The sequence below is a fragment of the Pleurodeles waltl genome, chromosome 8 (genome assembly GCF_031143425.1).
Source record: "Pleurodeles waltl isolate 20211129_DDA chromosome 8, aPleWal1.hap1.20221129, whole genome shotgun sequence".
In the NCBI taxonomy this organism is placed as follows: domain Eukaryota; kingdom Metazoa; phylum Chordata; class Amphibia; order Caudata; family Salamandridae; genus Pleurodeles; species Pleurodeles waltl.
The window spans coordinates 1334840719-1334865996 of record NC_090447.1 but is presented as its reverse complement, the minus strand read 5'-3'; the positions used below and the strand labels follow the sequence as shown (position 1 = coordinate 1334865996).

The 25278-nt window shown below is 43.9% G+C and overlaps 1 protein-coding gene across 1 annotated transcript in view; it reads right to left on the bottom strand.

The window, feature by feature from the left end:
- Positions 1-25278, bottom strand: part of GUCY1A2 (guanylate cyclase 1 soluble subunit alpha 2) — a 1233955-nt gene that overhangs the window by 836308 nt on the left and 372369 nt on the right. Inside the window, exon 4 of the mRNA XM_069203198.1 lies at positions 11725-12449. Coding sequence (XP_069059299.1) covers positions 11725-12449 — 725 coding nt within the window. The remainder of the gene's footprint in view (positions 1-11724; positions 12450-25278) is intronic.

Genomic DNA, 25278 nt, shown 5'->3' with positions numbered 1-25278 from the left:
TGTTTTTAAATATCGTTTGTAATTTGAAGTTATATATATTTGTAATTTAATTGTAAAATAGCAATTTATAGTGTGTGGAGGGTTGTGAAGCTTGTAGGGGTGCAGGGTGGGAAGGTAATAAAGTATAATTAATTTATATATATTTTTAAATTAATGTTAAGTATTTAGTTGACTATTAGGAATGTAAATTGTGCAAATATTTTTTAAGCTATATTGTTGGTGCACATTATTGAGTTTATAGGGGAATAGGGTCAGAAGTTAATTAAATAATATACAAAAAATATATTAGTTATACATTATTAATTCATGAATTGTTAATTATGTAAATTGTCCAATTATAATTATTTAATTCGCATTTTAGGTGTGGGTTGTTGGGTTTGTAAGGGTATAGGGTGAGAAGTTAGTTCAATTATAATTGATTAATTATAAATTATTTATTTAATTATGTAAATTGTGTAATTATTATATTTTTTAAACTTAGGCATATGTTTGATGTGCTACTATAGTGTGGAATGTTATTGAAATAATTATAAAATTAACTTTTTTCTTATTATAAATTATTTAAAAAAATGATAATTATTTTAATTCTTCAATTGTTTTTTTATGTATATGTTTAATTTTATGTTGATAGTTTTATAATTTTATGAAAACAATATGTATGTTAAAATAAGGTATGTGTTTGAGGTGAAGTACTTTCCCTACTGTTGCAAAGACTGGAGTGGGAATAGTAAGGCCCATATTTATGGAAAAATGAGGGAGAGCAACTCTGCGCCAAAATTGGCAGTGCTGCGCTCCGTCATTTTCACAACGCAGGGATGCGTTGTATTTAATTGAATACGGCGCACCCCTGTGTTGTCCCCTGTGATGGTGCTAAATTGAGCTGCCAGGGGAAACACAGGCATCCTTGCACCATCATGCAAGGATGCCTGCGTTGAGGGGTGTGAATGTTTATGTGCGGGAAGGTGTCCTTTTCTGCACATAAACAATCACTAATGGTGCTTTGGCACTTCTGTGTGTGCTGCAAAATACAGCACACACAGAAGTGCCAAAGCATCATTTTCAAATGATTGTTTATGGGCACATGAAAAGTGGTGTTACGCCTCCTGTTAAACATGAAGCAGAGGTTACAGCCACTGGAGCGTCACGTAAAGTGGGGTTAAGGGCTCTTAAATATGCCCCCAAATTTTACACCTCCAGAGTCCACCGCTTTCCCTAGTGCTACACCGACTGGAGTGGAAATAGTAAATTCCCCACCCCGAGTCCAATGCCTTCCCTACTGTTGCACTGACCGTATTGGTAATAGTGAGTTTTACCCTTCTGAGTATAATGCTTTATCTACTGTTGCACATACTGGAGTGGGAATATGAAATTTGTCCAACACTTTCCCTACTTTCAATAGTACATTTTTCCCCTCCCGAGTTTTATGCTTTCCCTACTGTTGCATATACTGGATTGAGAAAATTTAATTTGAGCCCTCCTGAGTTCAACGCTTTCCGTACTGTTGCAGAGACTGGAGTGGGAATTGCAAATGTTACTGCTGTGTCACATAGAAACTATATATCGATTCAGGTATACATTTGGAAATTGTGGTAAACAAAGGAGCATTTATGCAGATCTAATGTGTTGCCTACTGTTGCATAGACTGGATTGGTAATAGTAAGTTTTACCTTTCTGATTTTAACGCTTTCTCTACTGTTGCACAGACTTGAGTGGGAATATAAAATGTTACCCCTGTTGAGTCCAACACTTTCCATACTGTTGCACCAAATGGAGTGGGAATTGTAAATGTTACCCCTCCTGAGTCCAATGCTTTCCCTACTGTTGCACCGACTGGAGTTCGAATTGTAAATTTTACCCATCATGAGTTTTATGCTTTGACTACTGTTGCATATATTGGGTTGTGAATATTTACCCCTCTTGGGTCCAACGGTTTCCCTACTATTGCACATACTGAATTAGGAATAGTAAATCGTACCCCTCCAGAGTCCAATGCTTTTCCTACTGCTGCACCTACTGGAGTGGGAATAGTACATTTTACCCCTCCTGAGTCCAGTGCTTTCCTTACTGTTGCACAGACTTGAGTTGGAACTGTAAATGATACCCCTTCTGATCCCAACGCTTTCCCTACTGTTGCACCAACTGGAGTGGGAATAGTAAATGTTACCCCGCCACAGATCAATACTTTCTTTACTGTTGCAAAGACTGGAGTGGGAATAACACATTTTACCTCTCCTGAGTCCAATGCTTTCCCTACTGTTGCACATACTATAGTGGCAATAGTAAATTGTATACTTTCTTAGTCTAACACATTTCCTACTGTTGAACCGACTGGAGTGGGAATAGTACATTTTACCCCCTCAGAGTCCAACACTTTCTTACTGTTTCACCGACTGGAGTGCGAATAGTAAAGTTTAACCCGCCCGAGTCCAAGACTTTCCCTACTGTTTCACCAACTGTAGTGGGAATAGTACAGTTTACCCCTGCTGTGTTTTAAGCTTTCCCTTCTGTTGTATATAGTGGATTGGGAATATTACATTTTAGCTTTCATGAGTTCAACGCTTTCCCTTCTGTTGCACTGACTGGAGTTGCAATAGTAACTTTTACCCCTCCTGACTCCAACACTCTCCCTGCTGTTGCACAGACTGGAGTGGGAATATTACATTTTACCCCTCTGGAGTCCAATGCTTTCCCAACTGTTTCACCAACTGTAGTGGGAATAGTACAGTTTACCCCTGCTGTGTTTTATGCTTTCCCTTCTGTTGTATATAGTGGATTGGGAATATTACATTTTAGCTTTCCTGAGTTCAACGCTTTCCCTTCTGTTGCACTGACTGGAGTTGCAATAGTAACTTTTACCCCTCCTGACTCCAACACTCTCCCTGCTGTTGCACAGGCTGGAGTGGGAATATTACATTTTACCCCTCTGGAGTCCAATGCTTTCCCAACTGTTTCACCAACTGTAGTGGGAATAGTACAGTTTACCCCTGCTGTGTTTTATGCTTTCCCTTCTGTTGTATATAGTGGATTGGGAATATTACATTTTAGCTTTACTGAGTTCAACGCTTTCCCTTCTGTTGCACTGACTGGAGTTGCAATAGTAACTTTTACCCCTCCTGACTTCAACACTCTCCCTGCTGTTGCACAGACTGGAGTGGGAATAGTAATTTTTATCCTTCCAGAGTCCGATGCTTTCCCTATTGCTGCACCAACTGGAATGGGAACAGTTCATTTCACCCCTTCTGAGTTCAACTCTTTCCCCTCTGTTGCACAGACTGGAGTGGGAACAGTAACTGTTACCCCTCCTGAGTCCAACACTTTCCCTACTGTTGCAGCAACTAGAGTGGGAATAGTAAATGTTAATCCTCCACAGACCAACACTTTCTTTACTGTTGCACTGACTGGAGTGGGAATAGTACATGTGACCCCTTCTGAATCCAACACTTTCCCTACTGTTGCAAGGACTGGAGTAGGAATAGTAAAATGTACATCTCCTGAGTCCAACTCATTCTCTACTGTTTCACCAACTGGAGTGAGAATAGTAGATGTTACTCCTTTTGAGTCCAACGCTTTCTTTACTGTTGCACTGACTGGAGTGGGAATAGTTAATTTTACCCCTCATGAATCCAATGTTTTTCCTACTGTTGCACAGACTGGACTGGGAATAGTAAATGTTACCCTTCCTGAGTCCAACCCTTTCCCTACTATTGTACCAACTGGAGCGGGAATAGTAAACTTTACCCCTCCTAAGTCCAACACTTTCTCTACTGTTGCACATACTGGAGGGGGAATAGTAAATTTGATCCCTCATGAGCCTAACACATTCCCAACTCTTGCACCGACTAGAGTGGGAATAGTACATTTTACCCCTCCAGAGTCCCACACTTTCCTTACTGTTGAACTGATTGGAGGTGGAATAGTAACATTTACACCTCTTGAGTCCAACAATTCTTCAACTGTTGCATAGGCTAGAATGGGAATATTAAATGCTACCCCCTCTTGAGTCCAAAGCTTTCCCTACTGTTGCACAGACTGGAGTGGGAATAGTGAATTTTACCCCTCCTGAGTTTTATGCATTCCCTACTGTTGCATATACTGGATTGGGAATATTACATTTTAGCCCTCCTGAATTCAACACTTTCCATATTGTTGCAATGACTAGAGTTGGCGCAGTACATTTTACCCCTTGAGAGTCCAACGTTTCCCTACAGTTGCACAACCTGGAGTGGGAATAGTAAATTTTACTGCCGTGTCACATGCCAACTATATGTCGATTCAGGAATCTATTTGAAAATTGTGGTAAACAAAGGAGCTTTTATGCAGATCAAGTATGTTGAAATGTGTGCAGTAGAAGCCTGTGTTCCTATTTTATTTGATGTGGGTCTAGGCAAACATACCATTGTGCCTTACACATGGATTATTGCATTATGCCAACTGTGCTTGGATCACTCACTGAAGGGATGCAGTGGCATAGGAACAGTGTGCATAGCAGTAGCCTTTGAATGGACATGACATGACATTGCAGGTTGTTGGCAAACCCCTTGGTATGCAATAATCTCTATAGTCATTCCTAGTTAGAATAGTGAAAGTTTTTTTCCCTTTACATGTGCTATCATCTTTGACCTAAAGTGTATGGGCACCAGTTGAAGTTCCATATCAAGAAACCCATAACTGTGGAAGTTGCTCTGAATAAACACTTTTCTTTACATGTTTCTCTTTTCCTCTTCATCTTTGATTGTGTATTATTTTGTGGCTTTCTGTGGGTAGTCAGTTGGGAGTGGTTGATAAAGTAAGCTTTTCGTATGATTTACATTCAGAGATGATCTAAGTGGGTTATGTGATGTAAGTAATTGACTCTCTTTCCTTTATGTAGTTGTGTTCGAATCTGAAGAAAATATTTGTTTCTCTTTGTCTTTTTTATTTGTTTTATTGAAATGTTTACTAATTGTGATGGGTATGCTCATAAATGTGTTTTCCTTTGCGAGACTAAGGGACATTTTTACAAGAAACTGGTGCATCAGTGCTGAGGTGATGTGGTTGAGGTAGCTGGGTCCTATGTTGTGGAGGGCATGTACAAGAAGTTTGAAGTTGATCCTGTTCTCTACGGTGAGCCAGTGAAGGTCTTTCAGCTGTTCTGTGATGTGTTCTTGTTGGGGAATGTTCAGGATGAGTCTGGAGGTGGCGATCTGAATTTGTTGCAGCTAGCTCAGGTTCTTCTTGGAGGTTCCGGCATAGAGGGCATTGCTTTAGTCAATTCTGCTCGTGATTAGGGCTTGTGTCACGTTGTTTTGACAACTGGTTGGTATCCATCTGAAAATGGTTGGTATCCATCGTCAAAATCTTGTAGATTTCACTGCGCCAATTGTGCGGGCCTCTTAGCACTGGAAGTCGCTCCTTGCATACACTATGCCTGGCAAAGCATTGCGCCACTTTGTAAATATGGCGTGGCAAAAAGCCATCCTAACTCAAGAGTAGTGTAAAAAAAATGACGCTAATGTGACCCCAGGGGTTTGAAAATATGCCCCTTAGGCTCCTGTTTGTGGGGCTTAAAATCGACAACATCGGCCATGTTCTCTTTTGGTTGCTTTCAATGTGCAATTGGAAAACAGTTTGATCTATTTTTGGATGAATGATTCTGCAATCACAATATTCGATGATTGCAGGGTATGCTCAATCGTGCACTACATGATGATATACTATTTTAATATGTAAATTCATATTTCGTATTCAGAGTCCGTGAAGACTGTTTTCTACTAGCAATTATGTCTGAAGAAAACTCCAACAAATGAAAAAAACATGTTTTCATCATCTATTTATTTACTTTGAGGTTCGTTCTTTCGACATAATATACCACAAGGCTCAAAACCGAGTGTCTTGCATTTGTCACCGGAACCTCGAAACAAATATAGATAGAAACCGCTGCCTAACCGTGGCAGCAAGCTGCTTGGAATAAGAATGTTTAAAAAATAACTATAGCATATAGTTTTAATAGAACAGTGCATGCGCATCTTAGCAAGCAGGTTTACTTAAAGATGTACAAAAACTATATATAGATTTAAATTACTTCACAGAAAAATATGAAAATATGACTACATTTTTGTAACATTATACGAAATGGAAAACTAAAAAAATAAAAGATAATAATAATACCACTGAAAAAGAAGGAGCAAAAAAAACATTGGCAAACCAATGCACTGAACCATCAGCCTGGTACTGAAATGCACTCCCTTTTAGGTTGAGCATGCAAGCACTCTGACTTGTTGTAATCTGTGTGATTTTAACCACACCTACCGCTTGCCCATCACTATCACTCGTTCGTGGGCTTGCCTTTCAAAAATCCTTGGTTATCGTTGGTAAATGCTTTATGTTAGTCCCTCCTTGGGGCGGTCTGGTTACTGCATTGGACATCAACCCTGTTATATAGATATTTGCACGATTGCTGATACGTCTGACAACGAGCAAACTTATTTTTCATTTTGTGTCTCTCCTTCGCGCTCATGCTGACGGCAGCCATACCGCTTTGAATTGGCTCACTTATGGCAACTGTTTTATCTTTCATTTTCAATTTAAGTAGCAAGAAAAGTCCAGTTAGGAATGTACAACTTTAACAGCTCTAACTCAAGCAAACGCGAGACCCATTGCATTTCAAATGCTTGTTTAGGTGGATGTGCACATGTGAAAAAGAGAAATACTCTGTCAGTGCAAGAGAGAAAATGAAGGTTGGCCCGTTCAAACGAGAATAACTTTGGAACGAAGTGTAAAATGTTGGTCACATCCTCTAAATTGGGGCCTGCCAGTGTTACAATCTATTCAATGTGAACTTCCTGCAGTACAAAATAGATAAGTGTTTCGACAAGCCAGGATTCCATCACCAACCCCTTGTACCATTCAGCAGCGTTCTCCTCCTCCACTTTCACCCTCAAGGTCCAGGGTTAACGAACACTAGATTTGGTCATAACTGGAGCTAGAGAGTCAGGACAACCTCTTGGCAGAGTTACCACCTTCTGAACTCAAGGTCATAATCATGCGAAAAGGTGAAAATATAAATGACTGGTGTTATTATTACTAAATACACACATTTTGGAAACCTTAGAATTTGTTTTACTTATTTGAAAAACGTCCTGCCTTGTTAGAGAGCTTGGAAAAGTATACCTGTGTCATATCTGTTTTTCCTTCTTAGACAAACTAAGAGAAGCAGGCAGAATATACAGCGGGCAGAGTGTATCATGGGAGGAACACTACACCATCCAGCTTTGTACCTGTGACCACCCACCTCTGACCAGCTAGAACATCTAACCACACAAACTATAAGTGACAAAGGGTGTTGCTGATAGTCATTAAGTAGGTCTATGACTTAGAGGCTGTTTTACCCGAGAGAAAATCGAGGCAGACAGCAGCCACCCATGGAATGATAAGGGATAATGGGCCAGATGTAGCAAAGGGTTTGCGCCTCGCAAACGGCGAAAATCGCCGTTTGCGAGGCGCAAAAGCCTCTTTGCCATTCAGAAATGCATATTGCGAGTTGGTACCGACTCGCAATATGCATTTCAGAATCGCAAATAGGAAGGGGTGTTCCCTTCCTATTTGCGAGTCTGAGTGGTATGCAATACCATTTGCGACCACGTACGCGGTCGCAAATGGTATCGCAGTTACCATCCACTTCAAGTGGATGGTAACCCACTCGCAAATTGGAAGGGGTCCCCATGGGACCCCTTCCACTTTGTGAATGGACCCAAAAATATTTTTTCAGGGCAGGGAGTGGTCCAAGGGACCACTCCCTGCCCTGAAAAAAAACCAAAACTAAAGGTTTCGTTTTTTTTTTTAAGTGCAGCTCGTTTTCCTTTAAGGAAAACGGGCTACACTTAAAAAAAAAAAACTGCTTTATTGAAAGCAGTCACGAACATGGAGGTCTGCTGACGACAGCAGGCCTCCATGTTTGCGAGTGCCTATACTCGCTATGGGGCCGCAATTTGCGACCCACCTCATGAATATTGATGAGGTGGGTCATTGCGACCCCATAGCGAGTCGCAGTCGGTGTCTGAGACACCGTACTGCATTGCAAATTGCGACTTGCAATTTGCGAGTCGGATGGACTCGCAAATTGCAAGTCGCAATTTGCAATATTGCTACATCTGGCCCAAAGTTCTTGCAATTTAAGGTCCTGAGCAAACAAAGGGCCAGATTTATCAAAGGCTTCGCCTGACACCTTTGCGGCAAAAGTAGATGCAGCTGGTCAACGCAAAACCTAGAATGAGATATGAGATTTACCATACTACACAAGGCAAATCTGGAGTAACACAAGGCAGCGTAAGTTGATGCCTTGTGTTACTCTGCCCCAGGAAGGCATTCCATGGGTGATGCATGGGTTATCCCACTGCTAGCTCATGCCAGTTCTGGGAGTAAAATCAATCAAGTAATGGGTCCCCCAGTCAGATTCCCCACTATCATATGTGCATTCCCACCTCAAAACCACAGAGGACCTGATTCTCATACTCCATTGTGTAGTACACAGCATGGTGGAAGCAGGCAGGGGAACTTAACATGCCCCTTATGCTCAGGTTGAAAACTCCATAGGTGCCATGGCCATTGCCACATGAACAAACCTTCACTTTCTAAAGAGAACTCAAAAAAATGACAAGCTTGCCTCAACAACAAAGTGGCACACCCAGAATTCAGGTTAGGTGTGATTGCTTCCACCGCCCCGGTAGTAGCACTTTTGGTGAAACAATCCGCCACACATAACTAGAATCTCTGTACTGGATGGATGGTTTGCTAACCTTCGCTGGTAATATTTGGGCGATGTTATGAGTCAAGGAAATCCCATTGTCACAATTGCATCCAGCATACTGCCACCACAGAGGAGGAAATTTTTCAAGCGGACTGCCCACCAGCATAGCACGTCCTGCAGAAATCTGAGGCTTTTCCATTTGCATCCTTATATAATCGAACCTTTTATCTTTCTAACGCCTTTCATGTGCTACATGTGGAATCTCAGCATTAAGGAGCTCACTGGCAGATGACTGCAGAACAGCAGTGCTTCTAATCCTATTTGCTTACATGATGTGTGTGTTCGGATGGCAGATTCAGACAAATGGGGAGTCATATCAGGCCTATTACCTCTCCAGCCTCAGTTCTTCTGCAATGCAAACAAGCTTATGCTAATAATATATGTGCTGGTTGCTACGATTCTGAGATGGCACATAACATCGCAACTAACTGTTCCCTCTTAATTCAGTCATGTTTTCCTTATAATAAGTGGATGAATATAAAACCACATAGGCTCCCATTCTGAGTCGGATGGAGCGGTGTCCTGAGATAATACTGACCCGGACGAGTTAGACTGGCCTGGTGTTCTCATAACTGCACCAGAAACTAAGGGGCTGATTTAGGAGCCCCTAGCGCCTCCTTGCACCACATTAGTCTCATTTTTTTTACACTAATGTGGCCCAAAGATGCCAAAATCGCAGTGGCAAATTTACAAAGTGGTGCAATGCATGCATTGCACCACTTTGTAACCCCCTGCGCTACATGACGCCTTCGCAAGCCATAATGTATGAAAAGGAAGCGTTCCCTCATTACAGGGAATGAAAAAATGTCTCAAAGAAATTTAGGATATTTCCCTGTGTAATTTTTTTCAGGGCTTATAACGCCTGCTCAGAACAGGTGTTAAAAGGAGGCACACCATTGCTTACAATGGGCTTTGCAGGATTAGCAACAAAAAAAATTACGCTAATCCTGCAAAGCTCCGAACTAGCGTAAAAAATGTTGATGCTAGTTTTCCTAACTACTGCCATGGTGTGCTGTATTTTAGAGACAATACACACATGGTGGTGTTAGGGGAGTGCTAAGGGGTTCGAGAAAAGTGGTGCTGAACTGGGTGTAGCTCCACCTTTCTTAAATTAGGCTCTAAAATTCAATACCATCAGATTGCATCATGTGCTGTCTGTATAGTAAATCTAGCTCTATGATGCTGCAAACGTTTTTTAGGAGCAGGCAGTGGTCGCATGGACCACTGCCTACTCTTAAAAATTAAAAGTAAACTTTTCATTTTTCATTTTTAATTGCATCCCATTTAAGGAAAACGGGCTACATAAAAAAAAAAAAAGATTGCTTTATTGAAAAGCAGTCTCAGACATGGTGGTCTTCTGAGCCCAGCAGGCCACCATCCCTGTGATTGTAGCCATTCACAATGGCTTGCATATTGCGACCTACCTCATGTATATTGATGAGGTAGGTCCATTTGCAAGCCCTCGCAAATCGCAGTATGAAACTCCTGAAGTTTCATACATTCCAATAGCGATTACTTAATTGTGATTGCAAAAAATCACAATTAGGTAATCGTAACTGGATAAAATGATACATCTGGCCCCAAAAGTAGCTACCACCCACACTACGAATGCATTTCACTTTCGTTTAATAGAACACTATTTCACACACTATTTCATATCTATATATATGAAAAAGTTCAACAAAATTCCTTACTGGTGTGGGGCGTATCTCACGACCATGGACAACGCAAAATCAGAGGGGTATGAATGTTATTTCAGTTTACAACTCCTTTCTCAATCAGCATCATATCAGTGAATATGCCCCTGGTATATGCTTTTTACCCAGTAAATTCCATGGATCCCATATGAGGTCTGCTAATTTCACTCTTGAGTATACTGTTAGTATAAATCATCTGCTATAATATACTATCTTATGGTCACCTGAGTATGTAATTTAGTATGAAGCATATTTGTCCTGTCCAACAACAAGTGGTGTCAAGATGCGAGAACCTTACAACAGTGAAGTATCTATGATTTGTCTGTCTCTAACATAAGCAGAGCCACCAATGTTTCAATGTGTCAGGAGACAATGACTTTAGATGGTTCCCATTTTCTTATGTTGTCACTGAGCAGCTGAAACGAGACCCTGAGAAAGGTCAGACTTGAAGCTGTGAATTCCACAGATAGAGCTAACTATTGTTTATGTGACCAGTTAGAGCAGTCTTCAAAGATGCTCTTTATCTCTGCAACTTACAAATGTTGGTCTATAATATATACATTTATATAGAAACATTGTGATCCAACATTGATACAACCCTCTAATCAATCTCCGTCATAACAATCACATAGATACATTAACTTGAAAGTAAATTATCGACAAATAGGGTTAACATTCAACTGAATTTAACTTTAAAGAATTTTAGGCTGTCATTTGTCATGCATGTGACAAGAAGTGTGCTGGGTAGGAATAGACTTAATTTAACTCCAGCCATGCGGGCCTAGGACGTTTGAAAGGAAGGCAGCCCACAGATCTCAAAGCCAGACGTTGATAAATTAAGTAATAGTTCACACTCCATCACAAATGACCGTCTATGTCCAACTTATGAAAAATCTATTGCATCCCTCTAATATGATGCAGAGTGAGACGAGCATTACCAGAACCTAAAACTCAAACCACTTTCAAAACTAAGCATGTTACATAAAAACTTAGATTAATTTTTGAATAAGACATTCATTTTCTTGTGCTTAAAAACAAAACCAACACATTTCACAACTTGAAAAAAATAGAAAAAAGGATATAAACTGATGAAATCAGAAAGGTGTTTTACACTCAATGTTCAGTTATGCGATACTTTGAATTATAAAATCTTTTGATCTATTTATTCCAATCACATTTTGCCACTCTTCTACTATCATTTGGTAGAGTAAACCTTATGACCATCTCGATCACAGTACTTACCTTGTCTTTTTTTTCAAATCCAGAGACATCCGGTTTATTCCGAATCAGAAACGGCGTGGATAGCCTCTGAAGGAATTGCTCAAACGTACAGCTTATTTTGGGAGACACGATTTCAAAGCAGTCCTGGAATTTCATTGCTTTACAAATGTCCCATTTGATTTGCTTTCTAAGCCCTTCCCCCAGCTGAAGGACCAGCATGCTTGGATCAAACATCAGATGAAAAGGGAAGGCTCGACAGAAGGTGCTGATCTGTATTCTCAAGTCCGATGGCGATTTAGAGGGCTTCAGCGGAAGTGCTTTTGTGATGTTTGAGTTGTCGCATTCTTTGATTATAAAAGTAAGACAGTTGCTATTACCTGGGGGAGACCCCCTGGAGCACAGAGTCTCGTTAACATTTTTAACTTGTTCTACTTCAACTTTCAGAGAGAATATCTTTTTTCCTGCTGCCTTAATCATCCCACGCAGAGCAAATCCTACGACATGGTGAGGGTGAAAGTAATGCAACATGAGGGTGCCGTCGGGAAGCTCTTTGCATAGGAAGGAAGGGGATTCATGAGTCACCTGCCGTCCAAAGGAGGTCCTAACATGTTCCATTAGGGCATCAAATCCATTAAAGAAGTCAAACAACGTGCAGCCCACCGCACGCAGGACCCGCTCATTCTCCTCAAAGCAGACATTGAAGAACTCTTCACCAAACCTTTCTTGGAGGTCATCAAACTTCAAACCTGATGGGAAAAAAAGAAAATAGATGTAAGTACCAAGCCAGTCATTTTTCTAATTTCACTGTTATCAAATCAACAGTTGGATCACTGCAAAAAACCATGCATTTTAGACTCTGAGGGGCACATTTATACCTCATTTGTGCAAACTTTGTGTCATTTTTTTAACGCAAATTTGGTGCAAAACTAACTCCATATTTATGTTTTGACGTTAGACCCGTCTATCGTCAAAATTTTGGAGTTTGCACCATTTTTTACATGCATGAACCTACCTTGCATCAATGAGATGCAAGGTAGGCATTTCCATCTAAAACATGGTGCTAACCCCCAAGCCCCATATTTACCCCACCTGCTAAAATGACGCACATGTGCATGGAGAGGCTAAATAATGATGCAAAGCCTTCTTTGCACCATTATTTAACACCTGGGTCAGACCACGTGTTAAGGGACCTGTTTACCCATTTCCATGGTTAAACACCATGGAAAAGGCTCCACAGGTGCCCTCCTCAAGCCCCAGAAACACCCCCACTCACACCAGAGGGACAACGGAGGATGGGGGACCCCAGCCTATGTAAGTAGGGTAAGTATAGGTAACACATTTCTTTAAAAAATGAAAGTGCCATCGGGGCCCATCTTGGAGCCCCCTGCATGGCACAGGGTGCAATGGCCATGCCCAGGGGACACTGGTCCCCTGTGCTGGCCATTGAGATGGTGGACCTGACTCCTGTCTTTTCTAGGACTGGAGTCATGTGGTATGGATGGTTTTGCATCAGAAAATTACTGTAGGCTGGTGAGAGTCCAGCCCAACGTCATTTTTTTTGGTGCAAAACCCCCTTCTCCCATACCGCCAGGCCCACCCGGCTAACGTCATTTTTTTACGCTAGCCTATTCTTTGCACCAGCTTGCGCCATTCTATAAATATGGCGCCCAGCTGGTGCTCAGGAATGGCGCAAGCCGGTGCTAAACGTTTTGGTGCAAAACTGCATTAGTGCAGTTTTGCACCAAAAAGTATGAATATGCCCCCATATTTTCAAAATAAATTTCTCCCAAATGGTTTTCCTTCTGTTTTTGTATGGGTCTTGTTTCCATCACACACCACAGAGCAATATGCATGAAAATTAATTATCTGACTAAATGTTTACTTCAATCCTCAAGACTTGCACGTATTAAAACATCTGAATTCTGGTCTTGCTACAGATCCAAGTCATCATCAAGCAATTTTAGGGCTAAAGAACTATTCCAGACATGAAGAGGCATTCTGGAGCTGAATGGTGTCTCACTGCTGAAGGAGATGCGTGTCTACAAATAGAGGCAAGGAGTAGAGTGCAATGTTCAGTGCAAATCTTCATGCCCTATGCTTACTGTTGGACTTTTGCTTATGCAGGGTCATCCCCAGACTTTTTTGCCTCCTGCCTCCTATATTTTTCTGACATGTTGCTGTTGGCTTTTCAACTCTGAGCACTTTACCACTGCTAACCAGTGCTAAAGTGCTTATGCTCTCCTGTTTAAATTGTATGTAAGTGGTTTATCCATGATTGGCATATTTGATTTACTAGTAAGTCCCTAGTAAGGTGCACTAGAGGTGCCAGGGCCTGTAAATCAAATGCTACTAGTGGGCCTGCAGCACTGGTTGTGCCACCCACATAAGTAGCTCTGTAATCATGTCTCAGACCTGCCACTGCAGTGTCTGTGTGTGTATTTTTACACTGTAAATTCGACTTGGCAAGTGTACCCACTTGCCAGGCCTAAACCTTCCCTTTCCTTACATGTAAGGCACCCCTAAGGTATGCCCTAGGTAGCCCCAAGGGCAGGGTGCAGTGTATGGATAAGGTAGGACATATAGTAATGTGGTTTATATGTCCTGACAGTGAAATACTGCCAATTTCGTTTTCACTGTTGCAAGGTCTGTCTCTCTCTCATAGGATAATATGGGGGCTACCTTTAAATATGATTAAAGTGTAGATTCCCCTAGAGAAGAGATGGACAGGTGGAGTTTGGGATCCCTGAACTCACAATTTAAAAATGCATCTTTTAGTAAAGTTGATTTTGAGATTGTGCGTTTGAAAATGCCACTTTTAGAAAGTGAGCATTTTCTTGCTTAAACCATTCTGTGACTCTGCCTTGTTTGTGGATTCCCTGTCTGGGTCAGTTGACAGTTGGGTTGTTTTTCACCTCACACCAGACAGTGACACAAAGGGAGCTGGGGTGTGATCTGCATTCCTGATTAGCCATCTCTGCTAGGAGGGAGGGGTGGAGTGGTCACTCTCATCTGAAAGGACTGTGCCTGCCTCTGACAATGCTGTCTCCAGCCCCCTGGTGTGTGTCTGAGGCCTTGCCTGGGCAAGGCAGGATTTCACAAGAAGGTGTGAGTCCCCTTTGAAGGAAGGTGACTTCAAAGACTAAAATGGGTATAAGAAGGGCATCCAAACTTACAAACTTCAGAAACACTTCTGGAATCAAGGGGAACCTCTGCCTGGAGAAGAGCTGATCGCTGAGGAACAAGTGCTGCCCTGCCCGTGACTGTGCTTTGTGGAGCTTTCCTGCAGTGCTGCTTCTGCCAGAGTAAGAGGGCAAAGACTGGACTTTGTGTGCCTTCCATCTTGAAGAAGAAATCTCCAAGGGCTTGATGTAGAGCTTGCCTCCTGTTGTTGAAGTCTCAGGGATAGCAAAGACTTCTTCCTGCCAGCACCTGGAGTCTCTGGAGAGACCCCTACTCTGCTCTGTGGTGCCCTTCCAGTTCCTGGGACCCTGAAAGGAGAGGCTGGCAGCCTAAGGACAAAAATACACGCACCGAGCGCCGTGCGGAGAAAAGATCGACGCGAATCCGATCGCGGCTGAGAAAACGACGCGACGCCGGCTCCGCAGCTGAGAAACGACGCCGCAGGAAACGCGACCGGAGAATCGACGCCCGGAGCAGGAGAAACGACGCGCAGCATCGCTGACGAAGGCTGAGAGATCGCAACCTGCGCCGCGGGACTTTCGGACCGTCGCGTGGCTGGCTGTTTCGACGCGCATCGCCGTGCCGAGTTGTTTTCAACGCATATAACCGTGCAGGGTTATTTTCGACGCGCACAGCCCGTGCGGGGTTATTTTTGACGCAAACCAGGTACATTTACACGCTAGCAGCGCTAGTGTGTTGTTACAACTACCTAAAGACTCTTTTTATTTTAAACCTTTAAAAAATCATAACTTGACTTGTGTATGTTGGATTTTTGTCGTTTTGGTCTTGTTTTGTTTAGATAAATATTTCCTATTTTTCTAAACTGGTGTTGTGTCATTTTGTAGTGTTTTCATTAAGTTACTGTGTGTGTTGGTACAAATACTTTACGCCCAGCACTCTGAGGTTAAGCCTACTGCTCTGCCAAGCTACCAAGGGGGTAAGCAGGGGTTAGCTGAGGGTGATTCTCTTTTATCCTAACTAGAGTGAGGGTCCTTGCTTGAACAGGGGGTAACCTGACTGTCAACCAAAGACCCCATTTCTAACATTGGTGGCAGCGGTGGGATGGGTGAGGGACCCCATGTCCAGTCTCAGAGGAGAGGGAATGGGGATGGGTTGAGGCCCAAGGTGCCCGAGATCCGGTCCCAGGTCCTGGAGGGTTCCCTGCGGGAACCCCAGGAGGGGAGCCTAGCCTGTACCATAGGGCCATCTGTTGAGGGAGACCCCACAGTGTCAGGAGAACTTGGGGGGGCGGCTGTAGCCAGCGTCCCACCAGTTCTGGTGTCTGGCAGTACCACTCCTAGTGAGGGGTTGCAGAAGTCCAGACAGAGGGTTGAGAGGGGGTTGCGGACCCCAGTGGAGAACCTGGAGGGTCAGGGGTCAGCTCTGAGTGCAGAGCCCCCCAGGAATGACCTTGGTGAGACCATTTCTGGGCTGGGGGGAATCCAGACTCTGTCAGATGGGCAGAGGTCAGGAGACCTGCGCCAGCCAGACTCTTGTATGGCCCTTGGGGAAAGTGTTTCCCTTGTGGGGGGTAGGTGTGCCCCCCAGGAAGTCCTGGTGTGCCAGGCAATGGTTCAACCGCAGGGTGGTGACTCTGGGTTGAATGATCAGGTTCAGGGGGTAAACTCTGACCTGATAGGGGGTAAGTGTGCTCCCAAGGAAGTCCTGGTGTGCCAGGCAGTGGTTCAACCGCAGGGTGGTGACCCTGGGTTGGATGACCAGGTTCAGAGGGTAAACTCTGACCTGGTAGGGGGTAGGTATGCCCCCCAGGAAGTCCTGGGTTGCCAGGCAGTGATCCAGTCTGTGGGTACAGACCCTGGATTGGGAGGCCAGGTTAAGGGTGTCCCCCCTGACCTGGAGGAAGGGGCTACTGCTAACAGTGCCCCTACCATGTTGTCTTCTGGGGGGGTCACTCCTAGTTGGGTGGTTCAGGACCCCAGAAGAGAGGGCAGGGGGAGGGAAGCCTCACCCCTGGCCCTGGTCCAACCTGAAGGTACAGACCCCAGGTTGGAGGATCAGTTGCAGGTTAACATCCCTGCACTGATGGAAGAATTGTGCAGGACTGCTTCTACAAGCACCCTGACAGTTTTTGACTCTGGGGGTGCCGCTTCTGCAGGGAGGGTACAGAGCCCCAGAGGGGAGGACCAGGGTCAGGTTAACATCCCTGACCTGGTGGAAGAGAGAGTGGTCAAAGGGTGCCAGGCACCTGGGGCTACCACCCCCCACTCTCCACAGTCACAGTGGTTAGAGAGGCCTGAGGTCGGGCTCTCATCCCTGACAGTTGTCTGGGGCCACTGCGGCTTGCTGTCCTGGTGGACAGAGTTGCCCCTGGGGGGGGGAGGACGAGAGTCACACCCCGGGGGTGGAGTGGGCAACACCACTGTGTTGGCCCTGGTGGTACTATCTGCCCATTGCAATACATCTGTGAGCAAAGTAAAGTTAGGTGTTGCACAGATGGTGTCTGTAGATGTGGAGAAGGGTTCCCCATGGGTTAGCTTAGTGGGCCCTGAGAGTATGGACAGAGGGATCCAACTGGAGTCAGGAAGGCGTAGAACTGGAACATGCCCCTGCTGTTGTGGGCCTGGGTCCTTGTTCTATCGCCCCAATCAGGGAAGTACATCAAGGTATTGATTGTTCTCCCCTGGCTTTAGGCTGGTAGGGGGTCGTGTTGGACTTTTGCTTATGCAGGGTCATCCCCAGACTTTTTTGCCTCCTGCCTCCTATATTTTTCTGACATGTTGCTGTTGGCTTTTCAACTCTGAGCACTTTACCACTGCTAACCAGTGCTAAAGTGCATATGCTCTCCTGTTTAAATTGTATGTAAGTGGTTTATCCATGATTGGCATATTTGATTTACTAGTAAGTCCCTAGTAAGGTGCACTAGAGGTGCCAGGGCCTGTAAATCAAATGCTACTAGTGGGCCTGCAGCACTGGTTGTGCCACCCACATAAGTAGCTCTGTAATCATGTCTCAGACCTGCCACTGCAGTGTCTGTGTGTGTATTTTTACACTGTAAATTCGACTTGGCAAGTGTACCCACTTGCCAGGCCTAAACCTTCCCTTTCCTTACATGTAAGGCACCCCTAAGGTATGCCCTAGGTAGCCCCAAGGGCAGGGTGCAGTGTATGGATAAGGTAGGACATATAGTAATGTGGTTTATATGTCCTGACAGTGAAATACTGCCAATTTCGTTTTCACTGTTGCAAGGTCTGTCTCTCTCTCATAGGATAATATGGGGGCTACCTTTAAATATGATTAAAGTGTAGATTCCCCTAGAGAAGAGATGGACAGGTGGAGTTTGGGATCCCTGAACTCACAATTTAAAAATGCATCTTTTAGTAAAGTTGATTTTGAGATTGTGCGTTTGAAAATGCCACTTTTAGAAAGTGAGCATTTTCTTGCTTAAACCATTCTGTGACTCTGCCTTGTTTGTGGATTCCCTGTCTGGGTCAGTTGACAGTTGGGTTGTTTTTCACCTCACACCAGACAGTGACACAAAGGGAGCTGGGGTGTGATCTGCATTCCTGATTAGCCATCTCTGCTAGGAGGGAGGGGTGGAGTGGTCACTCTCATCTGAAAGGACTGTGCCTGCCTCTGACAATGCTGTCTCCAGCCCCCTGGTGTGTGTCTGAGGCCTTGCCTGGGCAAGGCAGGATTTCACAAGAAGGTGTGAGTCCCCTTTGAAGGAAGGTGACTTCAAAGACTAAAATGGGTATAAGAAGGGCATCCAAACTTACAAACTTCAGAAACACTTCTGGAATCAAGGGGAACCTCTGCCTGGAGAAGAGCTGATCGCTGAGGAACAAGTGCTGCCCTGCCTGTGACTGTGCTTTGTGGAGCTTTCCTGCAGTGCTGCTTCTGCCAGAGTAAGAGGGCAAAGACTGGACTTTGTGTGCCTTCCATCTTGAAGAAGAAATCTCCAAGGGCTTGATGTAGAGCTTGCCTCCTGTTGTTGAAGTCTCAGGGATAGCAAAGACTTCTTCCTGCCAGCACCTGGAGTCTCTGGAGAGACCCCTACTCTGCTCTGTGGTGCCCTTCCAGTTCCTGGGACCCTGAAAGGAGAGGCTGGCAGCCTAAGGACAAAAATACACGCACCGAGCGCCGTGCGGAGAAAAGATCGACGCGAATCCGATCGCGGCTGAGAAAACGACGCGACGCCGGCTCCGCAGCTGAGAAACGACGCCGCAGGAAACGCGACCGGAGAATCGACGCCCGGAGCAGGAGAAACGACGCGCAGCATCGCTGACGAAGGCTGAGAGATCGCAACCTGCGCCGCGGGACTTTCGGACCGTCGCGTGGCTGGCTGTTTCGACGCGCATCGCCGTGCCGAGTTGTTTTCGACGCATATAACCGTGCAGGGTTATTTTCGACGCGCACAGCCCGTGCGGGGTTATTTTTGACGCAAACCAGGTACATTTACACGCTAGCCGCGCTAGTGTGTTGTTACAACTACCTAAAGACTCTTTTTATTTTAAACCTTTAAAAAATCATAACTTGACTTGTGTATGTTGGATTTTTGTCGTTTTGGTCTTGTTTTGTTTAGATAAATATTTCCTATTTTTCTAAACTGGTGTTGTGTCATTTTGTAGTGTTTTCATTAAGTTACTGTGTGTGTTGGTACAAATACTTTACGCCCAGCACTCTGAGGTTAAGCCTACTGCTCTGCCAAGCTACCAAGGGGGTAAGCAGGGGTTAGCTGAGGGTGATTCTCTTTTATCCTAACTAGAGTGAGGGTCCTTGCTTGAACAGGGGGTAACCTGACTGTCAACCAAAGACCCCATTTCTAACACTTACCTATTAAATGTACAATTTCAGTAAGAGTAAATATGAATTATGGTTGAGAAATATTGTACTAATTAACAAAATAGGTGTTCAGTTTCGAAAACAATGTAGTTAGTAAAACTTTTTAAAAATGTTAATATGTCCAATTTAGTGGTGTAGAAAGGGCATGGCTTTATGGGTAAGTGCCAATATCCTTTTTGCATGGCCTCACTGCCTTGTAGTATGTTCTTTTGAACAATCGATTTAAGTTATTTTATGTAATGATGGATCAACTCATCTTACACAAATGATTTTAACTTGATATGAGGGGGTGAGTGAGAGGGCACAAACCTGCTGTCATTGGCTGGTATTGCTATTAGTTCTAAGTCTGTGCATCTACATTAATTCTCAATTACTTTTCTTATGTAAATTGGGTTTCACCATCATAAGGCCAGAAGCCAAACCTCTCTGGAGATCATTACCATTGCTAAAGTTATTAGGTGTAAATGGTACAGAGGACCAAATTATGCAGCAAGGTAATCTACATTGTGCAGCTAAAAAGGCAAATTATGCAGCACATTCAATGGCAGTGAAATATTCATCCATTTCAGCTAGAAACATTTTGTGGACTGAAAATTAGGAAAAACTGTGGCAAATTACAGGGTTAATATTTGAAAGCAATAATTATGCAGTAAATGCTGTAGCCACAGAATGATGTAAAACCAGGAGCCCTCACTGTTGTCCACGTTTTAAACAACAATCTATTCATAATCTATTCACACAGTTAAACAAAACCTAAACATTTTACCTTCAATCAATGCTCATTGCTAGCGGTATTTGATGAAAACAGATTCAATAGTCTCTAACTTCTACCATCAAAATGTGTTTGTTAACATAGCACAGTATTTTGTTTCTAAAATGTTATATTCTCAACTACATAATTAAGTGTTGTTCTCTCCTTTTCACTGCAACACCAAGCACACCAAACAGTATAGTCCTGCATTACAAATTGGGGTAAAGGGGTTACATTTAAGAAAATGAGTTACATTTGACAGTTCAGAAATTGTGCATATCTACAGATTCGAGAATTCAAAGACTACTTAAACTGTATTGCTCGAGGGAGTTTTTTTTCTAACGTGCAATATAAATCTGCCTTTTCACTATATTTTAGACCGAAATAAATCCTCGTGTCAATTTTTGGCTCGAGCACACATTCAAACAAATTAACTGTGAACAACAGCTGATTGCATTCTGTTGCTCCTTGGCATTCGCGGTAATTATTTTACAGCTAATTTCACATTTGCTGAAAATTGTGATAGCAAATGGCACACAATAACACAAAGGCAAAAAAACGCACAGTTTTCGTATTTTTTTTTTAGAACAATTGTAATCTGAAATTCACAAAATTACGTGAATTTTGGTAGCATAATTTAGATTTCGCCAAGGTCTATTTAAAATGGTTAAGCAGAACAGCCATCAAAACTTGTTTAGTATTGATTTTCCAGCCATAAATGGGCCTGTTAATATGCATTTGCATCCAACAAAAAATACCAAAAAGTCCTTGCTCTGTATTAGGATTGCATTTCGCTACTATTTTGACAGCTAGCAGTCTGTCTTCTCTTTCAACCTTCGAGTTCTTAAGGTGGGCATCTCATTTTATTGCCACTAGTTCTCTTTAATCTTATCTATACATGATCACGTCATGCATGTGTTTGGCAGTTGCCTCCATATTAACTTGTCTTTCAAGAATGTATGCATCCTTTCTTCTGTGACTAAAACTTTGCACTTCTCACCCGTTAAGGTCTCAAGGCACTGTACACATACTGCTGTGGAACCCCTCTTGCCTTTTCTCTGTGAGGCACCCACTCCTGGGCAACCCCCTGGGTGAAGCCAGGCATCCAAGTGCTCTCAGGGGTGTTGTGGAGATTAAGCAAGCTATTGCCCAGAGTTACACTCATTAATTAGATTAGGCACCAAGGTGCAAATTATCTGGTCCAGGGGAATTGAACCCTGGCCCCAGGCCAAATCTCTGCATCAGGGTCTGCTGCTCTAACCATTGTGCCACACTTGTCCACTTGTGCCATACTTCTCCACTTTGTGCCACACTTCTCCACTTGACTACATCTATTCTTGCTTCCCCCCACAAGAAAATGTCATCGTGTGAGGACATTATTGCCTAGATGTTGGCCTCACATGGTTTTCTAAATTGTTGGAAAAAAAACGGATCTTGTTAAGGAAAACAGGCTTCAGTAGACTCTGCAATCTGGTTTCGGTCAGGCACCTGGCATTGATACTCTTCTGGTAGCTGCATGAGATTATTTCTGATTCCGTACAGGTTGGGATCCCTACCAACAGCAGACTAACTTGTGTGATTGTTTGGATAGCCTTTGACATAGGGATTATATTTTTTTATCCAGTGTTTTGATGAAACAGTTCCTCTTGTTAATATATACGCAGCGGAAACCACATATTATTGGCTAGTAAGGAACCCGAATGTGACATAGAAGTATTTTTATTCTTCATCTCTAAAGGTCGTATAATTAGCCCATAATCTATCAATTCACTATGTAAGAAGAATCTTCAGCATGTTCTAACCCTTCAGTTAATCTCCTGTGTAAATTATGTACAAAGCACCATAACTCTAGCACAGGACATTTATATGTTCACCCACATTTCTGAATTAATCAACCAATCAAGGATTTATAAAGAGCAGCAAATCACCAGGGAAGGTTTTAAGACGCTGGAGTTGCTAACTGCTTTGTGGTGATCTGTTCATTTCAACAGCCAGGTCTTAAGTCCTTTCCTGAATCGCTTGAATGATGAGGTGGTCCTGAGGTGCGGGGGAAGGTTGTTCCAAGCTTTGGCCACCAGGTTTGAAAACGAGCATCCTCTGCTGTTGCTCAGCAGAACCAGCGGGTGTCCGTGAGGAAGAGGGAAGGGGATCATAGGTGTCTGGTCAATTGGTGGCAGGTCATGCGTTTGTTGATGTGTGCTTGTTGTTCGTTGTGCAGGGCTTTGTATGCGTGGGTCAACATCTTTAACTGGCATCTCTTCTGGATCTGGAGCCAGTGTAGCTTCTTGAGGTGAGGTGTGATGTGGGTTCATCTGGGGAGGCTGAGGATGAGTCTTACTGCTGAGTTTTGTATCATCTGTAGTGTCTGCAGGAGGCATGCAGTGATTCCTGCATAGAGGGTGTTCCCGTAGCCTATTCTGTCGGTGACAAGGCCCTGTGTGGCAGTCCTTCTGTTGTTCAATGGAAGCCACCTGAAGATCTTGTGGAGCATGCGTAATTTGAGGAAGCAGGCAGTAAAATACTGTGTTTACCTGTTTCTTCATAGACAGCTTGCCATCCAAGATGATATCAAGGTTGAGGGTGTGCTCTGTCGGGGCACAGGATGGGTCCAATTCAGCAGGCAACCATGTGTGTTCCATGTTAAGGTGTTGTTCCTAAACATGAGGACTTCTGTCTTGACCGTGATGAGTTTGAGACAGTTGTCCTTCATCTAGTTGGCGAGATCCATCATACATCTGTGGAAGTTGGCTCTGGTGGTGGAGGGGTCTTCTGACATGTCATATAGGAGATGATGTTGAGTACGTGTGATCTGATGGTGGGTCATACACATGTTGAAGAGGGTGGGGATGTGGGATTATCCTATGGGGCTGCTGCAGATGATCTCCTTGGGTTCCAAGTTGAATGGTGGTAGACGGACACTAGGTTCTTTCAGTGAGGTATGAGAATATCCATTTGAGGGTGTCTCTCTGGATTCTGATGTGGTGGAGTCTGTTGATCAAAATGTGATGGGAGACAGTGTTGAAGGCAGCTGACAGGTCCAGGATGATGAGGGCTGCCATTTTGCCTCAGTCCAGGAGGGCACTGATGTTATTGATGCCTGCAATCCGGGCTGTCTCTGTGCTGTGGGTCCAGGAGGTTTTTTGCGTTACTAGCGTTTGGTAAGTTGCTGGTTGATTGCCTTCTCAAGAACCTTCTCTGGAAAGGGAAGCAGGGAAATGGGATGGTAGTCCTTCAGTTCTGCTGGGTTGGTGGATGGTTTCTTCAGGAGGGGCCTCACTTCAGCATGTTTCCAGTCCTCATGAAAAGAGGCCGAGGTGGTGGATGCATTTGGAATTTTCTTGAGCTCATTATCAATCATCTTGCTCCTGAGGTTGAAGATGTGGGGGGGACATGGGTACATGGGTGCTCCGGAGTGCACAAAGTTCATGATCAAGATTGTGAATTGAGCTGTGAGAGGGTCCCTATGGGTGTGTAGGTGTTTGGGGTTTTTGTTTGTTGGTGTGATCAGGCTGATTCTGTTGGCAGTGGGGGTTTGGGATTTGAAGTATTCCTAGATGACTGAGATCTTGTCGTGGACGAAGTGCACCATGGTTTCACACAGGTCTTGGGAGGGGGCGATGTCATTTTCGGCAGCTGCGGGGTTGGAGAACTCTTTCATGACAGCGAAGAGCTCATTGCTGTGTTTTGTGTTCATCTTTTTTTCTGGAGGCGGTGGTACTGGTTGAGTGCTGTCTTGTAGGTGGTATGGTCTCCTGTTTCTTTGCTAGTGCGCTACTTCCTTTCTAGTTACCTACCGTCGCCTTTGGTGGATTTCAGCTCCGAGGGACTTTTCTGGCAGATCTTTTGGGTTTGGCTAGCTTAGCGGGGTTCTTTTCAGCCTGTCCTGTCTGGGTTGGATGTTGGGTCTGGGAGGTGGGAGTTAAGAGCGTTCTTTCACTGGTCTTCTGATACCATTTTCCAGTTTCTGTGTGTGGAGCTGGGGGGCATGGTGCCAGTGCTGATAGATCCTGAGATGAAGTGGACGCTGCAGTGGTCAGTCCTGGTGAGTTGTGAGATGTATTTGTAGTTGACTCTGTCACTGAACATGAAAATGTGGTAGTGTGTACCCTGTGACGTGGGTAGGGTTGCTGAAATGTTGCTTGAGGCCGATGTTGCTCATGCTTTCCAAGAGCTTGGTTGTGTTGGTGTTACTGGGTCATCGAGGTGGAAGTTGAGATCCCCCAGAAAGATGTAGTACTTGGAGTCATTGGTGATCGGAACAATAAGGTCAGGAATGGAGTTGCAGAAACTGGGTCATGGTCTTTGTGGACTGTAGGCGAGGGCGCCTCTGATGGTGCTTTTTCTGACTGTGTGGAGTTGGAAGATGAGATTCTCCATTATTGGGGTCGAGTCATCTGAAGACATTGTGCAGCAGATGGTGTCCTCGTAAATTATGGCAATGATGGTAATTCCACTTGTGTGTGTTATCTTGTAGCCTTCGGGGTGGTGATGGCGATGTCTGGTGCAGATGTGGGGTTAAGCCAGGTCTCTGTGAGGAAGATAGCATCCGGGGTGAGGGATTACATCATGTCCCAGATCTTAGTGGCATGTTTGCTAAGCGATCATGCGTTAAGTAGAATCACTGGAGTTGTGCTGTGAAAGTCTCAGTAGGAGTGGTGGATGCAGTCATGTTTGCAGTGTCTCATGCCTTGTTAGTTGCTTCATGTTGCAGGTGAAGTAGCAGTGCTGGCAAGAGAATGATACTCTGGTGGTGCATCACAGATATGCATCACCAGTTGTTGCTGTCAATGCACCCAGGATACAGGGCTCAGTGGTCTGCAGCGGTGTAGCAGCGCGGTGGG